The sequence below is a fragment of the Mustelus asterias genome, chromosome 11 (genome assembly GCF_964213995.1).
Source record: "Mustelus asterias chromosome 11, sMusAst1.hap1.1, whole genome shotgun sequence".
NCBI classification, from domain to species: domain Eukaryota; kingdom Metazoa; phylum Chordata; class Chondrichthyes; order Carcharhiniformes; family Triakidae; genus Mustelus; species Mustelus asterias.
In genome coordinates this window covers 56,501,096-56,523,224 of record NC_135811.1, presented here as the reverse complement: position 1 = coordinate 56,523,224, position 22,129 = coordinate 56,501,096, and the positions used below count along the sequence as shown (strand labels likewise).

The window sequence follows — 22,129 nt, the reverse complement described above, 5'->3', positions numbered from 1 at the left end:
ATGCATGGAGACAGATTGTGTAGCTGAGGTATTAAATGAATACTTTGTATCTGTCTTTACCAAGGAAGATGCTACCCAGACCATGGTGAAAGGGAGGTAATTCAATACTAAAAGGGTTTAAAATTGATACGAAGGAAGTATTGGATAGGCAGTCTGTACTTAAAGTTCATAAGGCACCTAGACCAGATGAAATGAAGACAAAGCAGCCCACTTGATTGGCAACACATCCACAAACATCCACTCCCTCTATCACCGATGCTCAGTAGCAGCAGTGTGTACTATCTACAAGGTGCATTACAGCAATTCAGCAAAGATCCTTAGACAACATCTTCCAAACCCACAACCACTTCCATCTAGAAGGACAAGGGCAGCAGATACATGGGAACACCACCACCTGTAAGTTCTCCTCCAAGCCACTCAACATCCTAACTTGAAAATATATCGCTGTTCCTTCACAGTCACTGGGTCAAAATCCTGGAATTCCCTCCCCAATAGCATCGTGGGTCAACCCACAGCATGTGGACTGCAGCGATTCAAGAAGGCAACTTACCATCGGCTTCTCAAGGGCAACTAGGGATGGGCAATTAATGGTGGCCAGCCAGAGACACCCATGTCCCACAAATGAATAAAACAAAAGATCCATCTAAGGATATGAGAGAAGTGAGAGTGCAAATTGCAAAGGCATTGGCTATAATTTTTTCAGTCTTCCTTAGAGTCAGGGATGACAGAGAACTGGAAAATTGTAAATGTACACCCTTGGTCAAAAAAGTGTTCAAAGATAAACCTAGCAACTATAGGCCAGTCATTTAATTTTGGTAGTGGGGAAACAATAATCCAGGACAAAATTTATATTCATATGGACAAATGTGAGTTAATAAAGGAAAGCCAGCATGGATTTCTAAAGAGAAAATCTTATTCAACGAACTTGCTAGAGTTTATTGATGAAGTAAGTGGTAACGGAGACGGTTTGATGAAGGAAATGCTGTTGATGTGGTGTACCATGGACTTCCAAAAGATATTTGATGTGGTACCACATTAACAGACTTGTGAGCAACAATATAGCTCATGGAATAAAAGGGCCAGTGGTAACAAGAATACCGAATTGGCTAAGTGACAGGAGTTAGAGAGTAGTGGTTAATGGATATTTTTCAGGCTGGAGGATGGTTTGTAGTGAAGTTTCCCTCAGGTCAGTGTTGGGACACTGCTTTTCCTGATATATATTAATGATGTATGCCCTACATTAAAGCAAAAGTCGTTAATATATATCCAAATGGTTCCTGATGCATGAGAGTTCTCCCTTCTCCCCCGCTTGCCACTGCCTCTAAATTACCAACTTGAGGCTTTTTATGTTGTGGGGAATTTCATTAGCCCTGGATCTGGTATCTATTCCCATAACTTGTTGCACAATTGGCATTTAGTTTATTTTTTTATATCAGGAAAGGCACGGTGGTACAGTGGTTAGCACTGCTGCCTCACAGCGCCAGGGACCCGGGTTCGATTCTGGCCTCGGGTGACTGTGTGGCGTTTGCATGTTCTCCCCGTGTCTGCGTGGGTTTCCTCCAGGTGCTCCGGATTCCTTCCACAGTCCAAATATGTGCAAGCTAGATGAATTAGCCATGCTAAATTGCCCCTTAGGGTCCAAAGATGGGTAGGTTGGGGGATTAGTGGAGTAAATATGTGGAGTTATGGGGATAGGGCCTGAGTAAGGTGCTCTGTCGGAGAGTCAGTGCAGATCTGGTGGGTCGAATGGCCTCCTTCTGCACTGTAGTGACGCTATGATGTAGATGCAGCTTAATGCAGAGAAATGTGAAGTGATTCATTTTGGTAGGAAGAACATGAAGAGACAATATAAAATAAAGGGAAGAATTCTAAAAGGGGTGCAGGAGCAGAGGGACCTGGGTGTATGTGTGTAAAGACAGTTAAGATTTCTAGGCTTTATTAGTAAGAGCAAAACGTAGAAAAATAAGAAGGTTATGTTGAACTTCTATAAGATACAAGTTCGGCCTCAGCTAGAGTATTGCATCCAATTCTGGACACTACACTTTTGGAAGGACATGAAGGTATTGGAGAGAGTACAGAAAAGGTTCATGAGAATGGTTCCAGAGAACTTCAGTTATGAAGATAGATTAGAGAAGTTAGAACTATTTATCTTGGGGAAAAGGAGGCTGAGAGGAGATTTGAAGAGGGATTCAAAATCATGAGGGGTTTGGACAGCAGAAATCAGGAGAAACTGTTCCCACCTATGAAAGGATTGAGAACAAGAGTGCACAGGTTTAAAGTACCCCAGTAATTATCAAAAGAAGCAAAAGTGATATGAGAAAAAACTTTTCCACACAGCGAGTGGCTAAGGTAATGTACTGCTTGAGAGTGTGGTGGAGGCAAGTTGAATTGAAGCATTCGAAAAGGAATTAGACTTACCTGAAAATGAAGAATGTGCTACATTATGGGGAGAAGATGGGAGAGTGGCCCTAAGGGGGTTGCCCATTCAGAGAGCTGGTGAAGACACAATGGGCCGAATGGTCGTCTTCTGCACTGTAACAATTCTGTGAAAATAAAATGTTGCGAGGTGCTTGACTGGAGCATTATCAAACAAATTTCTCACTGAGCCACATACAGTGACATTAGGACACGTGACCAAAAGCCTGGTCAAAGAGCGAGGTTTTAGGGAATGTCTTAAAGGAAGAGAGAGAGTGAGAGGTAGAGATTCATAGAGATTTAAAGAGAGAATTCCAGAGAATATAGAGCTGAGGAAAATAAAGATCTGACTGTGATTTTGTGGTAAACCACTGTTAGCTTATTACCTGTATATGTGACATGCCTGGACACATCCCTGCCGGCCCTACCCGAGACTCCTCCCCCCCGGTCCAGGTATAAAGGCGACTGCCCCCACCCCCCTGCCTCAGTCTGGACCAGTTCATCGGCATGGGTGTGCTCCAAGTCTTTTGCTAATAAAAGCCTATTTGTTCTTGCATACAAACTAGTCTTTGCTCGATTGATGGTGCATCAGATTTGAAGTAAGTTATTGAATCTCATCAACTGAGCAGAACTGGAAATGTGCCACTAATGTATTGAAGTTAAATTCCAGAGTTGAAAATCTTCACTTGTCTTTATAAATACATTTTGAATGTGATGCTCATATTAAATATTATAAATAAACATGCATGAAAATTAGCATTGAAAAGACAGGAATGATTCTTAATGATTATCTTACAGTATTCTAATATATTTCTATGCTCACTTGAACAGATTTTCTCCAGCACTGTTTTTTTATCTAATCAATATAATACCTTCAGTGTGGCTCCTTGAACTGTATCAGCTTGATAAACTCTGCACAGGCTGTACCTCAGTGAATTCCTCTACTAAGTGCACGGTACGTTTTTCCTCCTTATTTCATGACAAACATTGATTTTTCATTAACTGAATTTGATATTGGCATTGGATATCTATCAAGATAAATATTTCCTCACTTTCCTTTGGCCTGCATGTTTTCTTGTTGTTCCTGTTGTGAATGAATGCTATGTTTATTCATGTTTTGCAGTCCGTTTTCAATGCATCATTTGGTGCATTTAGTATACTGCGAAGCAAGTTAGCACCTTATCACTGCAGCACTTAATCTTCCAAAAAGTGTTAGATACAAAGCAGTCAGCGAACAAATGACCATCACAACATAATTAAAGTAAGATTGACAATATTGACAGCACCAATGGAGCAATGCTTCACCTTTAAGACCGACTATCTGGATAAAGCAGGGGAGGAAATAAATACAATAACTATCACCAGAGAAAAAGCCTTACGGAAACTAATGGGGCTAAAAATTGATAAGTTCCCTGGACCTGATGGGTTGCATCTTACAATATCAAAGAAAATAGCTACAAAGATAGTGGATGCACTGATAGTGATATTCCAAGAGTCCTTAAATTCTGGAAAAGCCCCAAAGGATTGTGAAACTGCTATTCAGAAAGAGAGGGAGACAACAAACAGGGAACTGGGTCAATTAGCTTAACATTTGTCATTGGGAAAATGTTAGAGTCCATTATAAAGGATGTAATAGCAGAGCATTTAGGAATACAGAATATAATCAAGCAGAGTCAGCATAGTTTCATGAATGGGAAGTCATGCCTGACAAATGTATTAGAATTCTTTGAGGTGGTAATGAGCAGAATAGATAAAGAGAACCAATTGATGTGATATACTTGGATTTCCAAAAAGCTTTCAATAGGGTACCGCACAACAGACCACTGAATAGGATAAGAGCCCATTGTGTTAGGGGTAGCATGTTAGCATGGATGGAGGAATGGCTAACTGATAGATACAGAAAGTTGGGATAAGAGGGGCATTTTCAGGATGGAAATTCAGCAGGCAATAGGGAAGGCAAATGCAATGTTGGCTTTTATTTCAAAGGGGGTATAAAAATAGGCAAGTCTTGCTAAAATCATACAAGGCACTAGTTAGACCACACCTGGAATACTGTGAACAGTTTTGGTTCCCTTATCTAAGGAAATATACACTGCTATTGGAGGCAGTCCAGAGAAGGTTCAGTAGGTTGATCCCAAATATGAAGAGATTTTCTTATGAGAGGTTAAGTAGGTTGGACCTGTACTCATTGGAATTTAGAAGAATGAGAGGCGATTTTATTGAGACATATAGAATTCTTAGGGGGCTTGACAGGGTAGATGCTGAGAGGTTATTTCCTCTTGTGGGGGAGTCTACGAATAGAGGGCATGATCGCAGAGTAAGGGGTCACCCAGGGAAGAGGAGGAATTTCTTGTCTCAGAGGTCAATGAATCTGTGGAATTCTTTACCGCAGAGGACTGTAGAGGCTGTTTTTCATTTATTTGCTGCCTTCGACAACATCAGCAGTTCATCACATGCATGTTGTGCTTTGGGGAGATTTTAAACTAACGCGTCAGGGTATGGGAGCAAACCAGAAGAGGAATACCAGGGTGCACAAAATACTGGGAGAGACAGATTCTCAAATAGAGAACAGTAAATAAAAGGTGGGGCCAGGATAGGGAGAAAGTAATAGAGTCTAAACCAGACTCTATTACAATGCAATGTGATGCAATGTGATAAATAAGATTAATGAGTTATAGGCACAGATTGCCATGTGGAATTACAATGTTGTGGGTCTGACAGAGACCTGGCTCAAGGAAGAGCAGTACTGGGTATTAAATATTCCTGAATACAAGGTATTCAGGAAAGATAGGATAGTAAGAAAAAGGTGAGGGGTGGTTGTATTGATTGTGATGCTGGAGAGGGAGGATGTCCCAGAGGGTCAAGGACAGAATCAATTTGGCTAAGGAACTAAGGAACAAAAAGATGCAAATACATTGCTCTATGTAGTCTATAGGTCCCCAGCTCATGAGAAGGATGTGGAGGAACAAATCTGCAAGGAAATTACTGAGAGATGCAAAATATAGTTGTAACTAGGGACTTGCATAATCCAAAGATAGACTGGGATAATGGTAGTGTAAAAGGCAAAGAGGGCAAGAGGCCCTAGAGAGTATTCAGGAAAAGTTTCTTCAGTGGTATGTGTCCAGTCCAATGAGAAAGAAGTCATTGCGAGACCTGGTTCTTTAGAATGAGATGGACCAAGTAGATTAAGTGACAGTTAAATATTTAGTGGAAACTGATCATTATAGCATAAAGTTTGGGCTTATTATGGAAAGGCACAAAAGACAATCCAGAGTAAAAATAATTAATTCAAAGAAAAAAACAGCTTCAATGGGGTAAGAATGGAGCTGGGCTGCATAAGTTGGAGCCAAGAGTTGCAGGAAAAACAGTAGCTGAACAATGATTTATCTTTAAAGCAGTGGTGGTTTGGACATAGTTAAGGTGTATTCCCTCAAAAGGGAAAAATGGGGCAAACAAATCCAGAGTTCCCTGAATGACAAAGGAGATGGAAATTAAGATTCAGAAAAAAAGTATGCTTATAATAATTGTCAGGTGTAAAATACAATTGGGAACCAGGCTGAATATTAAGGTTTAAAGGAGAGGTGAAAAAAAGCAAAGAGGGAGTATACAAAGAGGCTGGCAGCTAATATTAAAGAAAACACCAACACTGTTTATAGACATATAAATAGTAAAAGGTTTGTAAAAGGAGAAGGCTGATTAGAGACTAAAAAGGAGATTTACACATGGAGGCAGGGGCATAGCAGAGATATTAAATTAATACTTTTCATCTGTCTTTACCAAGGGAGAAAATATTACCCAGGTCATAGTGAAAGAAAATGAAATTCAGTCACTGAAAAGGTTTAAAATTTATAAGGAGGAGGAGGTAAAAGTTGACAAGGCAGCAGGACCAGATGAGATGCCTCCAAGGATACAGAGAAACAAGATTAGAAATTGCAGAGGGAGAGGCACTGCCCATAATTTTCAATCCTTAGATTCAGAGGTGGTACCAAAGTACTAGAAAATGGCAACTGCTACACCTTTGTTCCAGAGGGCAAGAATAAACCCAGCAACTACAGCCAGTTTAACTTTGATGGTTAACTTTGGAGGAAACTTATAGAAACTATAATTTGGGACGGAATTAATAGTCACAAAAACAAATGCGGATTAACTAAGGAGAACCAGCATAGATTTATTGAGAGAATATCATATTTAACTTAAATAACCAACTTGCGGGACACTCAGCAGGACAAAAAACTTTGATGTCTCGTTTTTCAGCAATATTCAACTTCTGTGTTACCAAATGGCTAACTTGCTGGAGTTGTTCGAAGGGATAACAGAGTGCCTTGAAGAGGGCAATGCTGATGATGTGATGCACATAAGCTTCCAAAAGGCATTTGATACAATCCACAGCAGATTTTGAGAAGTGTATTTCATAAATACTTTCTTGTCTTCAATTAAAATTGTTGGATTTACAGAAACGTTTGAAATGTCCAGTTTTGCCACAATGGAAAATTCCCCTGCTGCCCATGGACAGTCTTGGCGTCTATGCCGGGGTTCCATGCCATAATGCAAGCATCTCAAACTCATTTGGAGTTTCCTGCCTTTTTCCTTGTTTGGCGGGCTTCCTTAAGGGTGGGACCATTGCCTGTGGACATGCCCAATCAACAGAGTCTTGAAGTTGAGCCGAATTATAGCCCGGTTAAAGTCTTTAAACTCGGCCTGCTTCACATTCGGCCTGTTTGATGCAAAGTAAGATCATCTTTGGTTTGCAAAAAGTTGGAGAGTTTTTCATCCAAACACCCATGACTAGTCAATCATAGATTAGTCATCCTCCTTGCTCCGTATTCATAAGAACTAGCTCGACAATAGAGGTTGATTGGAAATAATAAAATCGATTCACCAGATCATTTTGACCCCTAGTTAAAATGTGCTCAATCAATTCCTAAGTTTTGCTTCAAACTGAAGTAAGTGTCATAGGCTTTAAGAATGGTCTCCAAGACCATGGTGGGCTCTTGCATTCCTATCTTAGGAAAGGTTATCTGCAACTGGACCTACCACATAAAGAAAGGAACTAACTTCAGGCCTCACTCCACCCAAGGCCAAAATTGAACCCCGTTCCCGAGCACTGTAAGGCAGCAGTGCTAACCACTGTGCTGTTTATCTGCTCCATGTCCTGTTTATCTATCATCCCTGTGCCTACTGATCTACATTTGCTCATAGACAAGTAACTGTTCGATTTTTAAGTTCTTACTCTTGTTTTCAATCATGCCCTGGCCTCGTCTCTCTCTAGCTGTGCAATTTTTTCCAGCTCCACAACTTTCTAAGGTATCTGCATTTAACTAATTCTGCACAATTGAGCATCCATGATTTTAATTGATCTACGTTTGCTGGCCATACCTTGGGCCGATGTTCTGTCCCACCTAGAGTTGCAATGCAAAGGGGAGAAAGTTATGAATGAATTGTATTAAGTCTGGGTTAGACCACGTCTGAAGTACTGCATTTAGTTCTGGGTACTGCACCTCAAGAACGATAGACTGGTACTGAGGGGGTACAGTGCAGATTCACTAGAATGTTACTGGGGCATGGTGGGTTACGTTCTGAGGATAGATGGCACAAACCTATCTTGTATTCCTGAATGAAGGGTGATATGTTTGAAGAGTTTAAAATGTTAAAAGGATTTGACAGAGTAGTTATGGAAAAATTGCTTTGTATGGTAGAAGAAGTGCAGAACGAGGAGACATAACAATTAAAATTAGAGCTAGGTTGATCAGGAGTGAAATCAGGAAGGACTTTCTCACACAAAGGACAGCAGAACTCTCTCCCACAAATGGCTTTGGTTGGGTCATAGAATCATACAATGCTTCAAGTGCAGAGGGTGCGAGCTCTCTATAAGAGTTGCTTAGCTTCTTACACTCTCTCACCCTTTCTCTACAATTATTTTCTGTTCAGGTGCTTATCCAATTCTCTTTTAAAAATCATGAATGGATCTGTCTTGGGATTAATTGTCTGTCTTGGGATTAATTGGAGCTTTCAAGATCCAGTTGGTAAATTATTGTTAGGTATAGTTATTAAGGTATATGAAACAAAGGCAGGTAAATTAAGTTGAGGTTCAGAATAGCCATGGTCTTATTGAATGGTGGATTAGGTTTGAGGGAATGTGTAGTCTACCCCTTTTCCTAACATCACTTTGTTCCCATAAATGCAACAGGAAAGAGAGGAAAATGCTCTCAGGAGTTGAATGGGACTGACTGTCTCTGGGGTAGTGCTGGCATTGTATTAGAAATGCTTTGTGATCGAATACCCTTCCTGAAGTGTGTGGGTTCAATTTCAATTTGAAGTCCTACCCCGCTGATATACCAATGCTGAATTTGATCTTTGACCAGTGATACCTCCAATAAATCTATGGAATCTGCTGGTACAGCTGTGTCAGGAATGTGGTGATCATAGAAAAGGAGCAAAGCTGAATCAGGGTGTCCAAAACAATGTCTCCAGCAATTGCAACTTTTGGGGTTTGTTAGGTCACAACTTTTTTTTAAGCAGAATTTAAATTACCAAAATACCAGAATAGACTTTCTGTGTAATACAGGCTGCTTGTCCAGTTACACAGCTAAAATGTACCCCCACATAAATATATCTGTATGAGACGTTCATCACAATGCCTCCTATTCACACATGGAAATTTAGGAATATAGGAACAGGAGTGGGTTATTGGAGCAGATTTTCCCATCCCACCTGCCACAGGAATCATAGCGGACGAGGGGCGGACCATGGAAAGGTCTGTTGACCTCGGGTGGGATTTTCCGGCTGCGGTCGCCCTGAAACTGGAAAATCCCGCCCATTGTCTCCTGTCACCCAGTGTACTAATCAAGTCAATAATTTGCCTTCAATCCCATAAACCTCAGCTTCGGCTAACAGTCTCTTATAAGAACATAAGAACATAAGAAATAAGAGCAGGAGTAGGCTATCTAGCCCCTCGAGCCTGCCCCGCCATTCAATAAGATCATGGCTGATCTGAAGTGGATCAGTTCCACTTACCCGCCTGATCCCTATAACCCCTAATTCCCTTACCGATCAGGAATCCATCTATCCGTGATTTAAACATATTCAACGAGGTAGCCTCCACCACTTCAGTGGGCAGAGAATTCCAGAGATTCACCACCCTCTGAGAGAAGAAGTTCCTCCTCAACTCTGTCCTAAACTGACCCCCCTTTATTTTGAGGCTGTGCCCTCTAGTTCTAGTTTCCTTTCTAAGTGGAAAGAATCTCTCCACCTCTACCCTATCCAGCCCCTTCATTATCTTATAGGTCTCTATAAGATCCCCCCTCAGCCTTCTAAGTTCCAACGAGTACAAACCCAATCTGCTCAATCTCTCCTCATAATCAACACCCCTCATCTCTGGTATCAACCTGGTGAACCTTCTCTGCACTCCCTCCAAGGCCAATATATCCTTCCGCAAATAAGGGGACCAATACTGCACACAGTATTCCAGCTGCGGCCTCACCAATGCCCTGTACAGATGCAGCAAGACATCTCTGCTTTTATATTCTATCCCCTTTGCGATATAGGCCAACATCCCATTTGCCTTCTTGATCACCTGTTGCACCTGCAGACTGGGTTTTTGTGTCTCAAGCACAAGGACTCCCAGGTCCCTCTGCACAGTAGCATGTTGTAATTTCTTTCCATTTAGATAATAATCCAATTTGCTATGATTTCTTCCAAAGTGAATAACCTCGCATTTGTTAACGTTATACTCCATCTGCCAGATCCTCGCCCACTCACTCAGCCTGTCCAAATCTCTCTGCAGACCTTCTACGCCCTCCACATGATTCACTTTTCCACTTATCTTTGTGTCGTCTGCAAACTTTGTTACCCTACACTCAGTCCCCTCCTCCAGATCGTCTATATAAATGGTAAATAGTTGAGGCCCCAGTACCGATCCCTGCGGCACGCCACTAGTTACCATCTGCCAACCAGAAAAGCACCCATTTATTCCGACTCTCTGCTTCCTGTCGGATAGCCAATCCCCAATCCACACTAACACCCTACCCCCAACTCTGTGTGACCCAATCTTCTTCAGCAACCTTTTGTGAGGCACCTTATCAAATGCCTTTTGGAAATCCAAAAACACCGCATCCACCGGTTCCCCTCCATCAACCGCACTAGTCACATCTTCATAAAAATCCAACAAATTCGTCAAGCACGACTTTCCCCTCATGAATCCATGTTGCGTCTGCTTAATCGAACCATTCTTATCCAGATGGCCTGCTATTTCTTCTTTAATGATGGATTCCAGCATTTTCCCAACTACAGACGTTAAGCTAACCGGCCTGTAGTTACCTGCCTTTTGTCTATTTCCTTTTTTAAACAGCGGCGTAACATTAGCCGTTTTCCAATCCGCCGGCACTACCCCAGAATCCAACGAATTTTGATAAATAACCACTAACGCATCCGCTATTACCTCTGACATTTCTTTCAGTACCCTGGGATGCATTCCATCCGGGCCTGGGGACTTGTCCACCTTATGAAGGGCTTTATCAAATGCCTTCTGGGAGTCAATATAAATTATGTCCATACTTTCCACTATTTTATTCATCCCTTCAAAAATTCAGTCAGGTTCATCAGGCATCAGCTACCTTTGCAAATCCACGTTGGCTCCCTCTGATCAGCCGAGAATTTTCAAGGTGTTCAGTCATCCTATCTTTAATTATAGACTTCAGCAGTTTCCCAAAAACGGATGTTAGACTAACTGTAATTCTCTGGTTTTCCTCTCACCTTTGTTAAATAGCAGAGTGACATGGGCAATTTCTCAATCTAAAGAAACAATTCCTCCCTTGCTGTTGATTTACTGATGCCTTGTTTTCAAATCACTCTTGTCCTTGACACTGATTTCAATCACATGTACTTAACTAATATATCTTGTATCCACTCAGATTCCACAAGCTACAAATGAATTTTGCAGTTGTCTGTCTTTGCTCATCTTGTGATTCATACAAACGTTACTGTACCAGTTGAGATGTTCATCATTACCTCCAGCAAAGACCCAGAATGGTATTAATAGTTGTTACATGACTGAATAAGGAACAGACAGATACTAAGACAGAAGGTAAAAAGCCTTAAAATTCTACCTTGGACCAAAGGTGGAAATTGGGGCCTTAGAACAGAACAGAATCACTACAATGCAGAAGGAGGTCATTCGGCCCATTAAGCCTGTACCAACAATCCCATCCAGACCCTGTCTCCGTAACCCCTTGTATTTACCCTGCTAAATACCTTGCTTTTCACAATAACTTCATTGCAGTGTTAATGTAAGCTACTTGTGACACTAATAAATAAACTTTAAAACTAAAGGACAATTTAGCATGGCCAATCAACCTAAACTGCAAATCTTTGGACTGTGGGAGGAAACCAAACATGGGGAGAACATGCAAACCCACACAGAGAGTCACTCAAGGCCAGAATCGAACCCGGGTCCCTGGCGCAATAAGGCAGCAATGCTAACCACTGTGCCATCATGCCTCCACTTTTAAAACAAATTCCACCAGCGGACATAGTGGGATTTGAACCCCTGTCCCCAGGATATTAAGCTGGACCTCTGGATTACTAGTCCAATGATTTGACCCACCACCACCAGCCAGACTTTAACACTATTTTATGTCATAACAGCACAGAAGGAGGCCATTTGGCCCATTGAGTCGATGTTGGCTTCCTGAGAGCAACCAAATTAGTCCCATTCCCCTGTCAATCCTCATCGCCTGCAAGTTTATTTCCCTCAATTGCTCACCCAATTCATTTTTCAAATTAATAATTGTCTGCACTTCCACCCATTCATAGGTGGTGAATTCCAGGTCACTTGATGCATAAAATACCTTACATTCCCTTCAATCTCCTTTGCTCCAAGGAGAACAACCCCAGCTTCTCCAACCTAACCTTGCAACAAAAATCCACATCTCTGGAGCGATTCTTGTGAATCTTTTCTGCACCCTCTCAATGACTTCCTCATTCTTTCTAAAGTGAGATGACCACACTGGATGCTACTCTGTTTATAGTTTAAATAAGATGGCTTGTCTTGGAACTGAAGATTGCAAAAGGCCTTCGGCTTTGGGAGGCTGTTCTAGATTGCCCTCACAGACATCACAGCCCACCTCAGACATGGGGGTCCCATCCAATACTACACTACTTAAGTCAGACAACATGACGCACCCCAGACACTGAGGACCCATACCAGACAGCAACAACCCACCCTAGACATGTAAATGACTAGGATTTGACTTGGGATCTACATCTGGGGCTAAAGTATAGGTTCTTTTCCACTGTGCTTCCATTTCTGGATGCCCAGAAATTTGGGGGCCTAATTTTTGTCGTCTGGCAGTCAGTTAGGAAAGAACAGTGAAGGCAGGCTGATTTGCAGACAAGGTTGGCAAGTAGACAAAAGGTAGGCAGGTATCATGCAGGGCGGCAATGAGGGCAACAGGCTGGCCTTGTGAGGTCCAAATCCCAGGACTCAGCTGATGAAGGACCTTCAACTCAGTGGCTTATCCACTCATTCTCTGACCCATACATAGAGGGAACATTGAATTAACACTTTGATTCTAGAGTTCTACAATGTGTGGCTTTCTAAAGACCCAGACAACAAAAATAACAGATGAAAATTCATTTACAGCAGCCTATCCGTTCAGCTGTACAGCCCATCAACAATCTTTCATCTGAAGAACCACCTGAGCAAAGTCCAAAGAATTCCCGTAATTCAATCGATATGGTAAATCTATTTGCTTTCATTTTACATTTTTCTGCATAAAACACCAAAGCTGCTTATGAATTTTATCTTGCTTCATATATCCCCTACCCTAATGCTAATAAACAATAAAATACTTCAACAATCATATGAGTGAAAAGATCTGCACAAACAAAACTCTACTTTGAGATCACAGATTTCTATGATATTGTTCCTTACGTCCACTTGATCTCATTTCTGTGAGCATGGAATGTAATTGCGTTTATCTCTTACATTTCCTGCATCCTCTGTTGTCTCACTTCTTGTTTTAAATCGTTTTTCAGGTCATCAACTTTTTAGACAGTACACTCGATTGGACACTTGGCTTCCACCAAACTCTCCTGATCCTGCTTATAATAGGGAAATGGATACTTCCTATGGGCGTTGGAATCAACCGAGACCAATTATCCCAGCTCCTTCTGACGTTTGTGGGAATTGCTGCTGATATACTGGAGTTTAAGAGTGAAACCCTGTCAGAGAAGAGGGTCAGGTGGGCTTTGTACTGAGAAGAAAATAGCATCAGTGTGATTAGAGTTATGCATCATTAACTAACTAGCTGTAATGGTGATTTCAGATGCCAACCTCAACTGGTGCATGCCATTCTGGCTATTTGGACATGGAGTATGTTGCAGTTTCCCTTGGACCTTACAGGTAAATATTATCAGTGCTCTCTGAATATTTTATATATGTTAACAATGGTTGTTTTCTCAAATGTATACATGCTGTGGTCTTAGTCCATGCAGTGTGGTGTAATGGAGCATGTTTTTTGTGGCTTAGTTCATGGAATAAGATGTGATAGGGATATTATTGTTTTGCATTGAAATGTGTAAGAAACTTGTCATGGGGCTGTCCAGACTCAGAGCTGTATTGGTGTCACTAACAGTGCATAGAGTTATAGAGTAAAGGATCTGCAGAAACTGATCCAATCCTACAGGCATAGTGTACTTGCTGCCTGTATGAATAAGAATAAAGAATGTGGGATATGCATCCAGAATGCTGACGATGGCACCTTGTAGCAAGGGACCATCCACACAAAAATGGGTAAATCTGTTAGTGGTTAAAATGACAGAAGATCAGTGGGAGGTATTTAAAATAGAATTTAACATAATGCAGAACCAATTTATGCTAAGAGTTCAACTTGCCAATAAAAGTCAAGAATGGAAAAAGAGATAAGAGACAACAGAAACCAAATAAAAATCCATTAAAAAAATCAAGAAGTAGCAGTTCCTGGTGACTGAGAGAGGTACAAAGAACAGCAAAAGATAAACATAGAAGCCACAAGAAGGGAATATGAAAAGGAAATCGCAAGGGATACACAAAAAATGTTTACAATTATATTAGGAAAAAGGAAGTGTTCAGGAGCAATGTGAATCCCTTGAAAATTGGTAGAAGAAATACTGTCAATGAAACTAAGGAGACAATGAACATGTTGATTAATTGCTTTGCATCAGTATCTAAGTGAGGGAGAGGGACGGGATTCCAATCAGCCCAAGGGATCTAACATTGATTTAGGGATCAGGGCTCACAAGAATTAATGTGAATAAAGTAATAAAAACGAAGGGAATAGTGACATGAAACAGTGACAAATTCCCGGAAGCAGATGGTTTCCATCCCAAGATTTTAAAGGAAGAAGGTGAGAATATTTCAGATACCCTAACTATAATCTTTCAATGCATTCTCAATTCAGGAACCCTTCCTTTAGATTGGAAAACTGCACATAACTCTGCTGTTTAAGAAGGTTGAAAGGGGGGAAACCAGGGAATTATTGACTAGTTAGTTTAATGTCTGTTCTTGAGGAATTTCTTGAGTCTGACTGATAGGCTGACTGAATACCACAAAAGATTCTCAGCTGCTCTGAGACAGCTGGCGAGGATTTATAAAGGTAGATCATGTGTGGTGGGTGAACCTGATAAAATTTTTTGAAGAAGTGTTTGAATCAGTGGATAGGGATATATAATGTGGAGATGCCGGCATTGGACTGGGGTAAATACAGTAAGAAGTCTCACAACACCAGGTTAAAGTCCAACAGGTTTATTTGGTAGCAAAAGCCACTAGCTTTTGGAGCGCTGCTCCTTCGTCAGGTGAGTGGGATTTCTGTTCACAAACAGGGCATATAAAGGCACAAACTCAATTTACAAAATAATGGTTGGAATGCGAGTCTTTACAGGTAATCAAGTCTTAAAGGTACAGACAATGTGAGTGGAGAGAGGGTTAAGCACAGGTTAAAGAGATGTGTATTGTCTCCAGCCAGGACAGTTAGTGAGATTTTGCAAGCCCAGGCAAGTCGTGGGGGTTACAGATAGTGTGACACGAACCCAAGATCCCGGTTGAGGCCGTCCTCATCTGTGCAGAACTTGGCTATCAGTCTCTGCTCAGTGACTCTGCGCTGTCGTGTGTCGTGAAGGCCGCCTTGGAGAACGCTTACCTAAGATCAGAGGCCAAATGCCCGTGACTGCTGAAGTGTTCTCCAACAGGAAGAGAACACCCCTGCCTGGTGATTGTCGAGCGGTGTTCATTCATCCGTTGTCGTAGCATCTGCATGGTCTCCCCAATGTACCATGCCTCGGGACATCCTTTCCTGCAGCGTATCAGGTAGACAACATTGGCCGAGTTGCATGTGTATGTATCGTGTACCTGGTGGATGGTGTTCTCACATGAGATGATGGCATCCGTGTCGATGATCCGGCACGTCTTGCAGAGGTTGCTGTGGCAGGGTTGTGTGGTGTCGTGGTCACTGTTCTCCTGGAGGTCTGTTTGAGGTTGTGCGGTTGTTTGAAGGCAAGAAGTGGGGGTGTGGGGATGGCCTTGGCGAGATGTTCATCTTCATCAATGACATGTTGAAGGCTCCGGAGAAGATATTGTAGCTTCTCCACTCCAGGGAAGCACTGGACGACGAAGGGTACTCTGTCTGCTGTGTCCCGTGTTTGGCTTCTGAGGAGGTCGGTGCGGTTTTTCGCTGTGGCGCGTCGGAACTGTCGATCGATGAGTCGAGCGCCATATCCTGTTCTTATGAGGGCATCTTTCAGCGTCTGGAGGTGTCTGTTGCGATCCTCTTCATCTGAGTAGATCCTGTGTATACGGAGGGCTTGTCTGTAGGGGATGGCTAAAAAATGGCTAAAAGCCGACCAAAGAACACACCCATCAATTCAACAGACTGATCAAGACCTTTGATCCGGACCTTCGGAGCACCCTCCGTGCTCTCATCCCACGTACTCCCTGCATTGGAGATCTCTACTGCCTCCCGAAGATACACAAGGCAAACACACCTGGCCGTCCCATCGTATTGGGCAATGGGACCCTGTGTGAGAACCTCTCCGGCTACGTCGAGGGCATCCTGAAACCCATTGTACAAAGAACTCCCAGCTTTTGTCGCGACACTACGGACTTCCTACAGAAACTCAGCACACATGGAGCAGTTGAACCAGGAGCACTCCTTGTCACAATGGATGTCTCGGCACTCTACACCAGCATCCCTCACAACGATGGCATTGCTGCAACTGCCTCAGTACTCAACGCCGACAACTGCCAGTCTCCAGATGCAATTTTACAACTCATCCGCTTCATCCTGAACCACAATGTCTTCACCTTCAACAACCAGTTCTTCATCCAGACCCACGGAACAGCCATGGGTTCCAAATTCGCTCCTCAATATGCCAACATGCACCGGTTTGAACAAGACCTCTTCACCGCACAGGACCTTCAACCAATGCTATATACTAGATACATCGATGACATTTTCTTTCTTTGGACTCATGGTGAACAATCACTGAAACAACTATATGATGACATCAACAAGTTCCATCCCACCATTAGACTCACCATGGACTACTCTCCGGAATCGGTTGCATTCTTGGACACACGCATCTCCATCAAGGACGGTCACCTCAGCACTTCACTGTACCGCAAGCCCACAGATAACCTCACGATGCTCCACTTCTCCAGCTTCCACCCTAAACACGTTAAAGAAGCCATCCCCTACGGACAAGCCCTCCGTATACACAGGATCTGCTCAGATGAGGAGGATCGCAACAGACACCTCCAGACGCTGAAAGATGCCCTCATAAGAACAGGATATGGCGCGCGACTCATCGACTGACAGTTCCGATGTGCCACAACGAAAAACCGCACCGACCTTCTCAGAAGACAAACACAGGACACGGCAGACAGAGTACCCTTCGTCGTCCAGTACCTCCCTGGAGCGGAGAAGCTACGACATCTTCTCTGCAGCCTTCAACATGTCATTGAAGAAGACGAACATCTCGCTAAGGCCATCCCCACACCTCCACTTCTTGCCTTCAAACAACCGCACAATCTCAAACAGACCATTGTCCGCAGCAAACTACTCAGCCTTCAGGAGAACGGTGACCATGACACCACACAACCCTGCCACAGCAACCTCTGCAAGACGTGCCGGATCATCGACACGGATGCCATCATCTCACGCGAGAACACCATCCACCAGGTACACGGTACATACACTTGCAACTCGACCAATGCTGTCTACCTGATACGCTGCAGAAAAGGATGTCCCAAGGCATAGTACATTGGGGAGACCATGCAGACACTACGACAACGGATGAATGAACATCGCTTGACAATCACCAGGCAAGAGTGTTCTCTTTCTGTTGGGGAACACTTCAGTGGTCATGGGCATTCGGCCTCTGATCTTTGGATAAGCGTTTTCCAAGACGGCCTTCACGACACACAACGCAGAGTCGCTGAGCAGAGACTGATAGCCAAGTTCCGCACACATGAGGACGGCCTCAACCGGGATCTTGGGTTCATGTCACACTATCTGTAACCCCCACGTCTTGCCTGGGCTTGCAAATTCTCACTAACTGTCCTGGCTGGAGACAATACACATCCCTTTAACCTGTGCTTAACCCTCTCTCCACTCACATTGTCTGTACCTTTAAGACTTGATTACCTGTAAAGACTTGCATTCCAACCATTATTTTGTAAATTGAGTTTGTGTCTTTATATGCCCTGTTGTGAACTGAAATCCCACTTACCTGACGAAGGAGCAGCGCTCCAAAATCTCGTGGCTTTTGCTACCAAATAAACCTGTTGGACTTTAACCTGGCATTGTGAGACTTCTTACTTGGGAGATATATCGATGGATGACACTTGTATAAATGTTCAGAAAATTCCTCATAAGAGATTGTTAACTAAAACTAAAACTCATGGAACTGGATGAAAATTATTGGCCTGATTAAGAAATTAGCTTTGCCTCAGAAGGTAATGGGATAATGATCAAGTACTATAATTGCCAAGATGTGGCAAATGGTGATCCACAGCAACATGTGGTGGGGCCTGAACAATTCACTCTATTCATTAACAACTTAGATGATGAAATAGAGGGCCACATGTCTGTTTTCCCATGACACAAAGATTGGTGTCATTTTAAGCAGTTTATATGGAAGCATAAATTACTAAGAAACAGCAAGAGATTAGGTGAATGGGCAAAACTATGTCAAATGGATTTCAGTTTGGGCAAGTGTGAGGACATCAACTTTGAACGTAAGAAGGATAGAACAAAGTTCTTTCTGTACGGTGAAAAGCTAGAAACAGAGCAGATGCAGAGACTTGAGGGTCCATAGAACATTGAAATGCATGAATAGATAAAGAAAGTAACCAAAAAGGGCTAATGGAATGCTATTTTTTATAGCTAGAAGACAAGAATACAAAGAGGTAGAAGTTAGGCTTCAGCGATACAAAGCTCTTGTTGGAATATGGAGTTAGATCAATCACAATCTCATTGAATTATGGAATAAGCTTGAGAAACTAAATGATTCACGACTTGCCCTATGTTTTCATATCATAGATCATAGAATCCTGACATTGCAGAAGGAGGCCATTCGGCTTATAGAACCTGAACCAACAACAATCCCTTTGTTTAACACAAATGTGTTCACCTTGCTAATCCCCCTGATACTAAGGGGCAATTTAGCATGGCCAATCAACCTAATCTGCACATCTTTGGAATGTGGGAGGAAACTGGAGCACCCAGAGGAAACCCATGCAGACACAGGGAGAATGTGCAAACTCCACACAGGCAGTCACCCAAGGCTGAATTGAACCCAAGTCCCTGACGCTGTGAGGCAGCAGTGCTAATCACTATGCCACCGCGCCACCCTATGGTGTTAGTTGGTGGAGTGAAATATGATGGGGACTTGCTTTGTTTTCTGAGGTGTTAATTATTAAAGTGTGGTGAACTTGCTTAGTTTGGTGAGTGATGGATGAAATGTTTTTGGAGACTTGTTGTAGTTTGTGTGGTCAGATCTCCTCCAATGATCCAGAAGGGGTAGGTCTTCAAATCCACTCTGGACAGGACCTGTGAACGTAGAACAGAGCTCTGGTTCTGAACTCTGGGCTAACTAGTGAGATACTTGTGAGCAGTGAATACTGGTGATCTCCCCTTTATCCTATGAATTGAGAGCCCATAAAGATGTTCTGCCACATGGTACTACCCACCAGATATATAAAGATGGTTATGGCTATGGAAGAAGTGTTCACATTTGTAGCCTATCAGACTTAAATAGCTTACAAATCCTTCCTAAAAGCAAATTACTGCAGATGCTGGAATCTATTTGCTAATTGAGCTTTGACAAAGGGTCGTCTGGACTCGAAACATCAGCTCTTTTCTCTCCTTACAGATGCTGCCAGACCTGCTGAGATTTTCCAGCATTTTCTCTTTTGTTTACAAATCCTTGCCAGTGAGCTGACGAATGGCAGATGGAGTTTAATTTAGACAAATGCGAGGTGATGCATTTTGGTAGATTGAACCAGGGCAGGACTTACTCAGTTAATGGTAGGGCGTTGGGGAGAGTTACAGAACAAAGAGATCTAGGGGTACATGTTCATAGCTCTTTGAAAGTGGAGTCACAGGTGGGACAGAGTGGTGAAGAAGGCATTCAGCATGCTTGGTTTCATCGGTCAGAACATTGAATACAGGAGTTGGGATGTCTTGTTGAAGTTGTCCAAGACATTGGCTAAGGCCACACTTGGAATACTGTGTATAGAAAGGATATTATTAAACTAGAAAGAGTGCAGAAAAGATTTACTAGGATGCTACCGGGACTTGATGGATTGAGTTATAAGGAGAGGCTGAATAGACTGGGACTTTTTTCTCTGGAGCATAGGAGGCTGAAGGGTGACCTTATAGAGGTCTATAAAATAATGAGGGGCATAGACAAGGTAGATAGTCAATATCTTTTCCCAAAAGTAGGGGAGTCTAAAACTAGAGGTCTTCGGTTTAATGTGAGAGGGGAGAGATACAAAAGTGTCCAAAGGGGCAATTTTTTCACACAGAGGATGGTGAGTGTCTGGAACAAGCTGCCAGAGGTAGTAGTAGAGGCGGGTACAATTTTATCTTTTAAAAAGCATTTAGATAGTTACATGGGTTCGATTGGTATAGAGGGATATGGGTCAAATGCAGGCAATTGGGATTAACTTAGGGGTTTTTAAAAAAAAAGGGCGGCATGGACAAGTTGGGCCGAAGGGCCTGTTTCCATGCTGTAAACCTCTATGACTCTATCTCACACTGTTTTCCATGGTGAGAGTGTGAGGATACAAAAACAACTCAAAGCATATTAATTTGAAAACAATTGTAAAATTTATGTTTGTTCATCAAATTTCAGTGCTGCAGAAAACTGAAGGACCACTTCTACCTGGGGACACATCAGGGCGGAAAGCACAGCTGTACCGATATAGCGCAGACCTCTGGAATATTACCATAAGTATACTGATTCAAGATGGACCCTTCTTTGTTTTCCGCTTGTTCCTAATGCTCCATCAAAGGATTGTTCATCAGATGCTGTTGTTCTTCACAATCAAGAATGCTTTGGTACTGACATTACAGATATACCGGCTGGTCTTGATATATGTGGAAATGCGGCGGTTGTGTAAGAGGCAACAACAGACGACCACTGAGATCAATGTCCCCACATGTACCACTGAGGTGGATGACATTGTTGAGTAGCTGTGCCACTGCTTGGGAATGAGGATTGGGATGGTGTGACAGCACTTGGATTCACTCCCTCATTACTGCCCTGGGAGTTTCAGTGTAGATTTTGTGCTCAGGTCTTGGAGTGAGTCTTGAATCCACAATCTTCTGACTTTAATTGGAATATATTATACCCAGTTTGTTTTATTCTGTTTAAGGTATCTTATAGACTAATATAAAGTATGTTCTGGGATACCTCGTTCTAAGATTTTGAACTAGAATCATTATTACTTTGTCAGGGATCGGGGAAAGAAAACACAAATATATTCATACATGTTTGGTGCTCAGAGGGGAACCTGAGAGAAGAAAGACAGACTTGAATTGCTGCTTAGCAGAATAACTGTCACATTCTGTGCTTTCTCAAACTGTGCTGTTCCAGAGAAATGATTAGATCGAAACAAGTCTGTCATTTAATAATAGAATGTGTTGTGCGTTTGTGAATGTTACAAAATGCACAGTATATCTTCTGTACGAACTCAGTGTGTGTTCTGAGCAGAAGAAACAAAACTTTGAAACAATGCTACAATTTTTTTTCTGGTAACAAAAGGCTATTTGGCATCTAAGTGGCTGTTTCGCCACTTTAGTTCTTCCACCAGGGAATCACTTCGAAGATAAACCATATCATATTGCCAGTGGGATAGAACATAGAACAGTACAGCACAGAACAGGCCCTTCGGCCCACGATGTTGTGCTGAGCTTTATCTGAAACCAAGATCAAGCTATCCCACTCCCTATCATCCTGGTGTGCTCCATGTGCCTATCCAATAACCGCTTAAATGTTCATAAAGTGTCTGACTCCACTATCACTGCAGGCAGTCCATTCCACACCCCAACCACTCTCTGCGTAAAGAACCTACCTCTGATATCCTTCCTATATCTCCCACCATGAACCCTATAGTTATGCCCCCTTGTAATAGCTCCATCCACCCGAGGAATTGTCTTTGAACGTTCACTCTATC

General features: G+C 42.5%; 1 protein-coding gene across 1 annotated transcript; it reads left to right on the top strand.

Moving 5' to 3' along the window:
- Positions 1–3,360: 3,360 nt before the first annotated feature.
- tmem26a (transmembrane protein 26a) lies at positions 3,361–22,035 on the top strand. Its single transcript, XM_078224419.1, has 5 exons — positions 3,361–3,370; positions 13,055–13,150; positions 13,450–13,655; positions 13,740–13,816; positions 20,806–22,035. Exons 2-5 carry the CDS (start codon positions 13,148–13,150, stop codon positions 21,144–21,146), a joined length of 627 nt encoding a protein of 208 aa, XP_078080545.1. The 5' UTR covers positions 3,361–3,370; positions 13,055–13,147; the 3' UTR covers positions 21,147–22,035.
- The last annotated feature ends 94 nt before the right edge of the window (positions 22,036–22,129 follow it).

Coding starts and splice junctions, on each gene's coding strand:
- tmem26a (XM_078224419.1), top strand. Junction 13,656..13,739: donor CTGTCAGAGAAGAGGGTCAG/GTGGGCTTTGTA, acceptor TGGTGATTTCAG/ATGCCAACCTCAACTGGTGC. Junction 13,817..20,805: donor GTTTCCCTTGGACCTTACAG/GTAAATATTATC, acceptor ATCAAATTTCAG/TGCTGCAGAAAACTGAAGGA.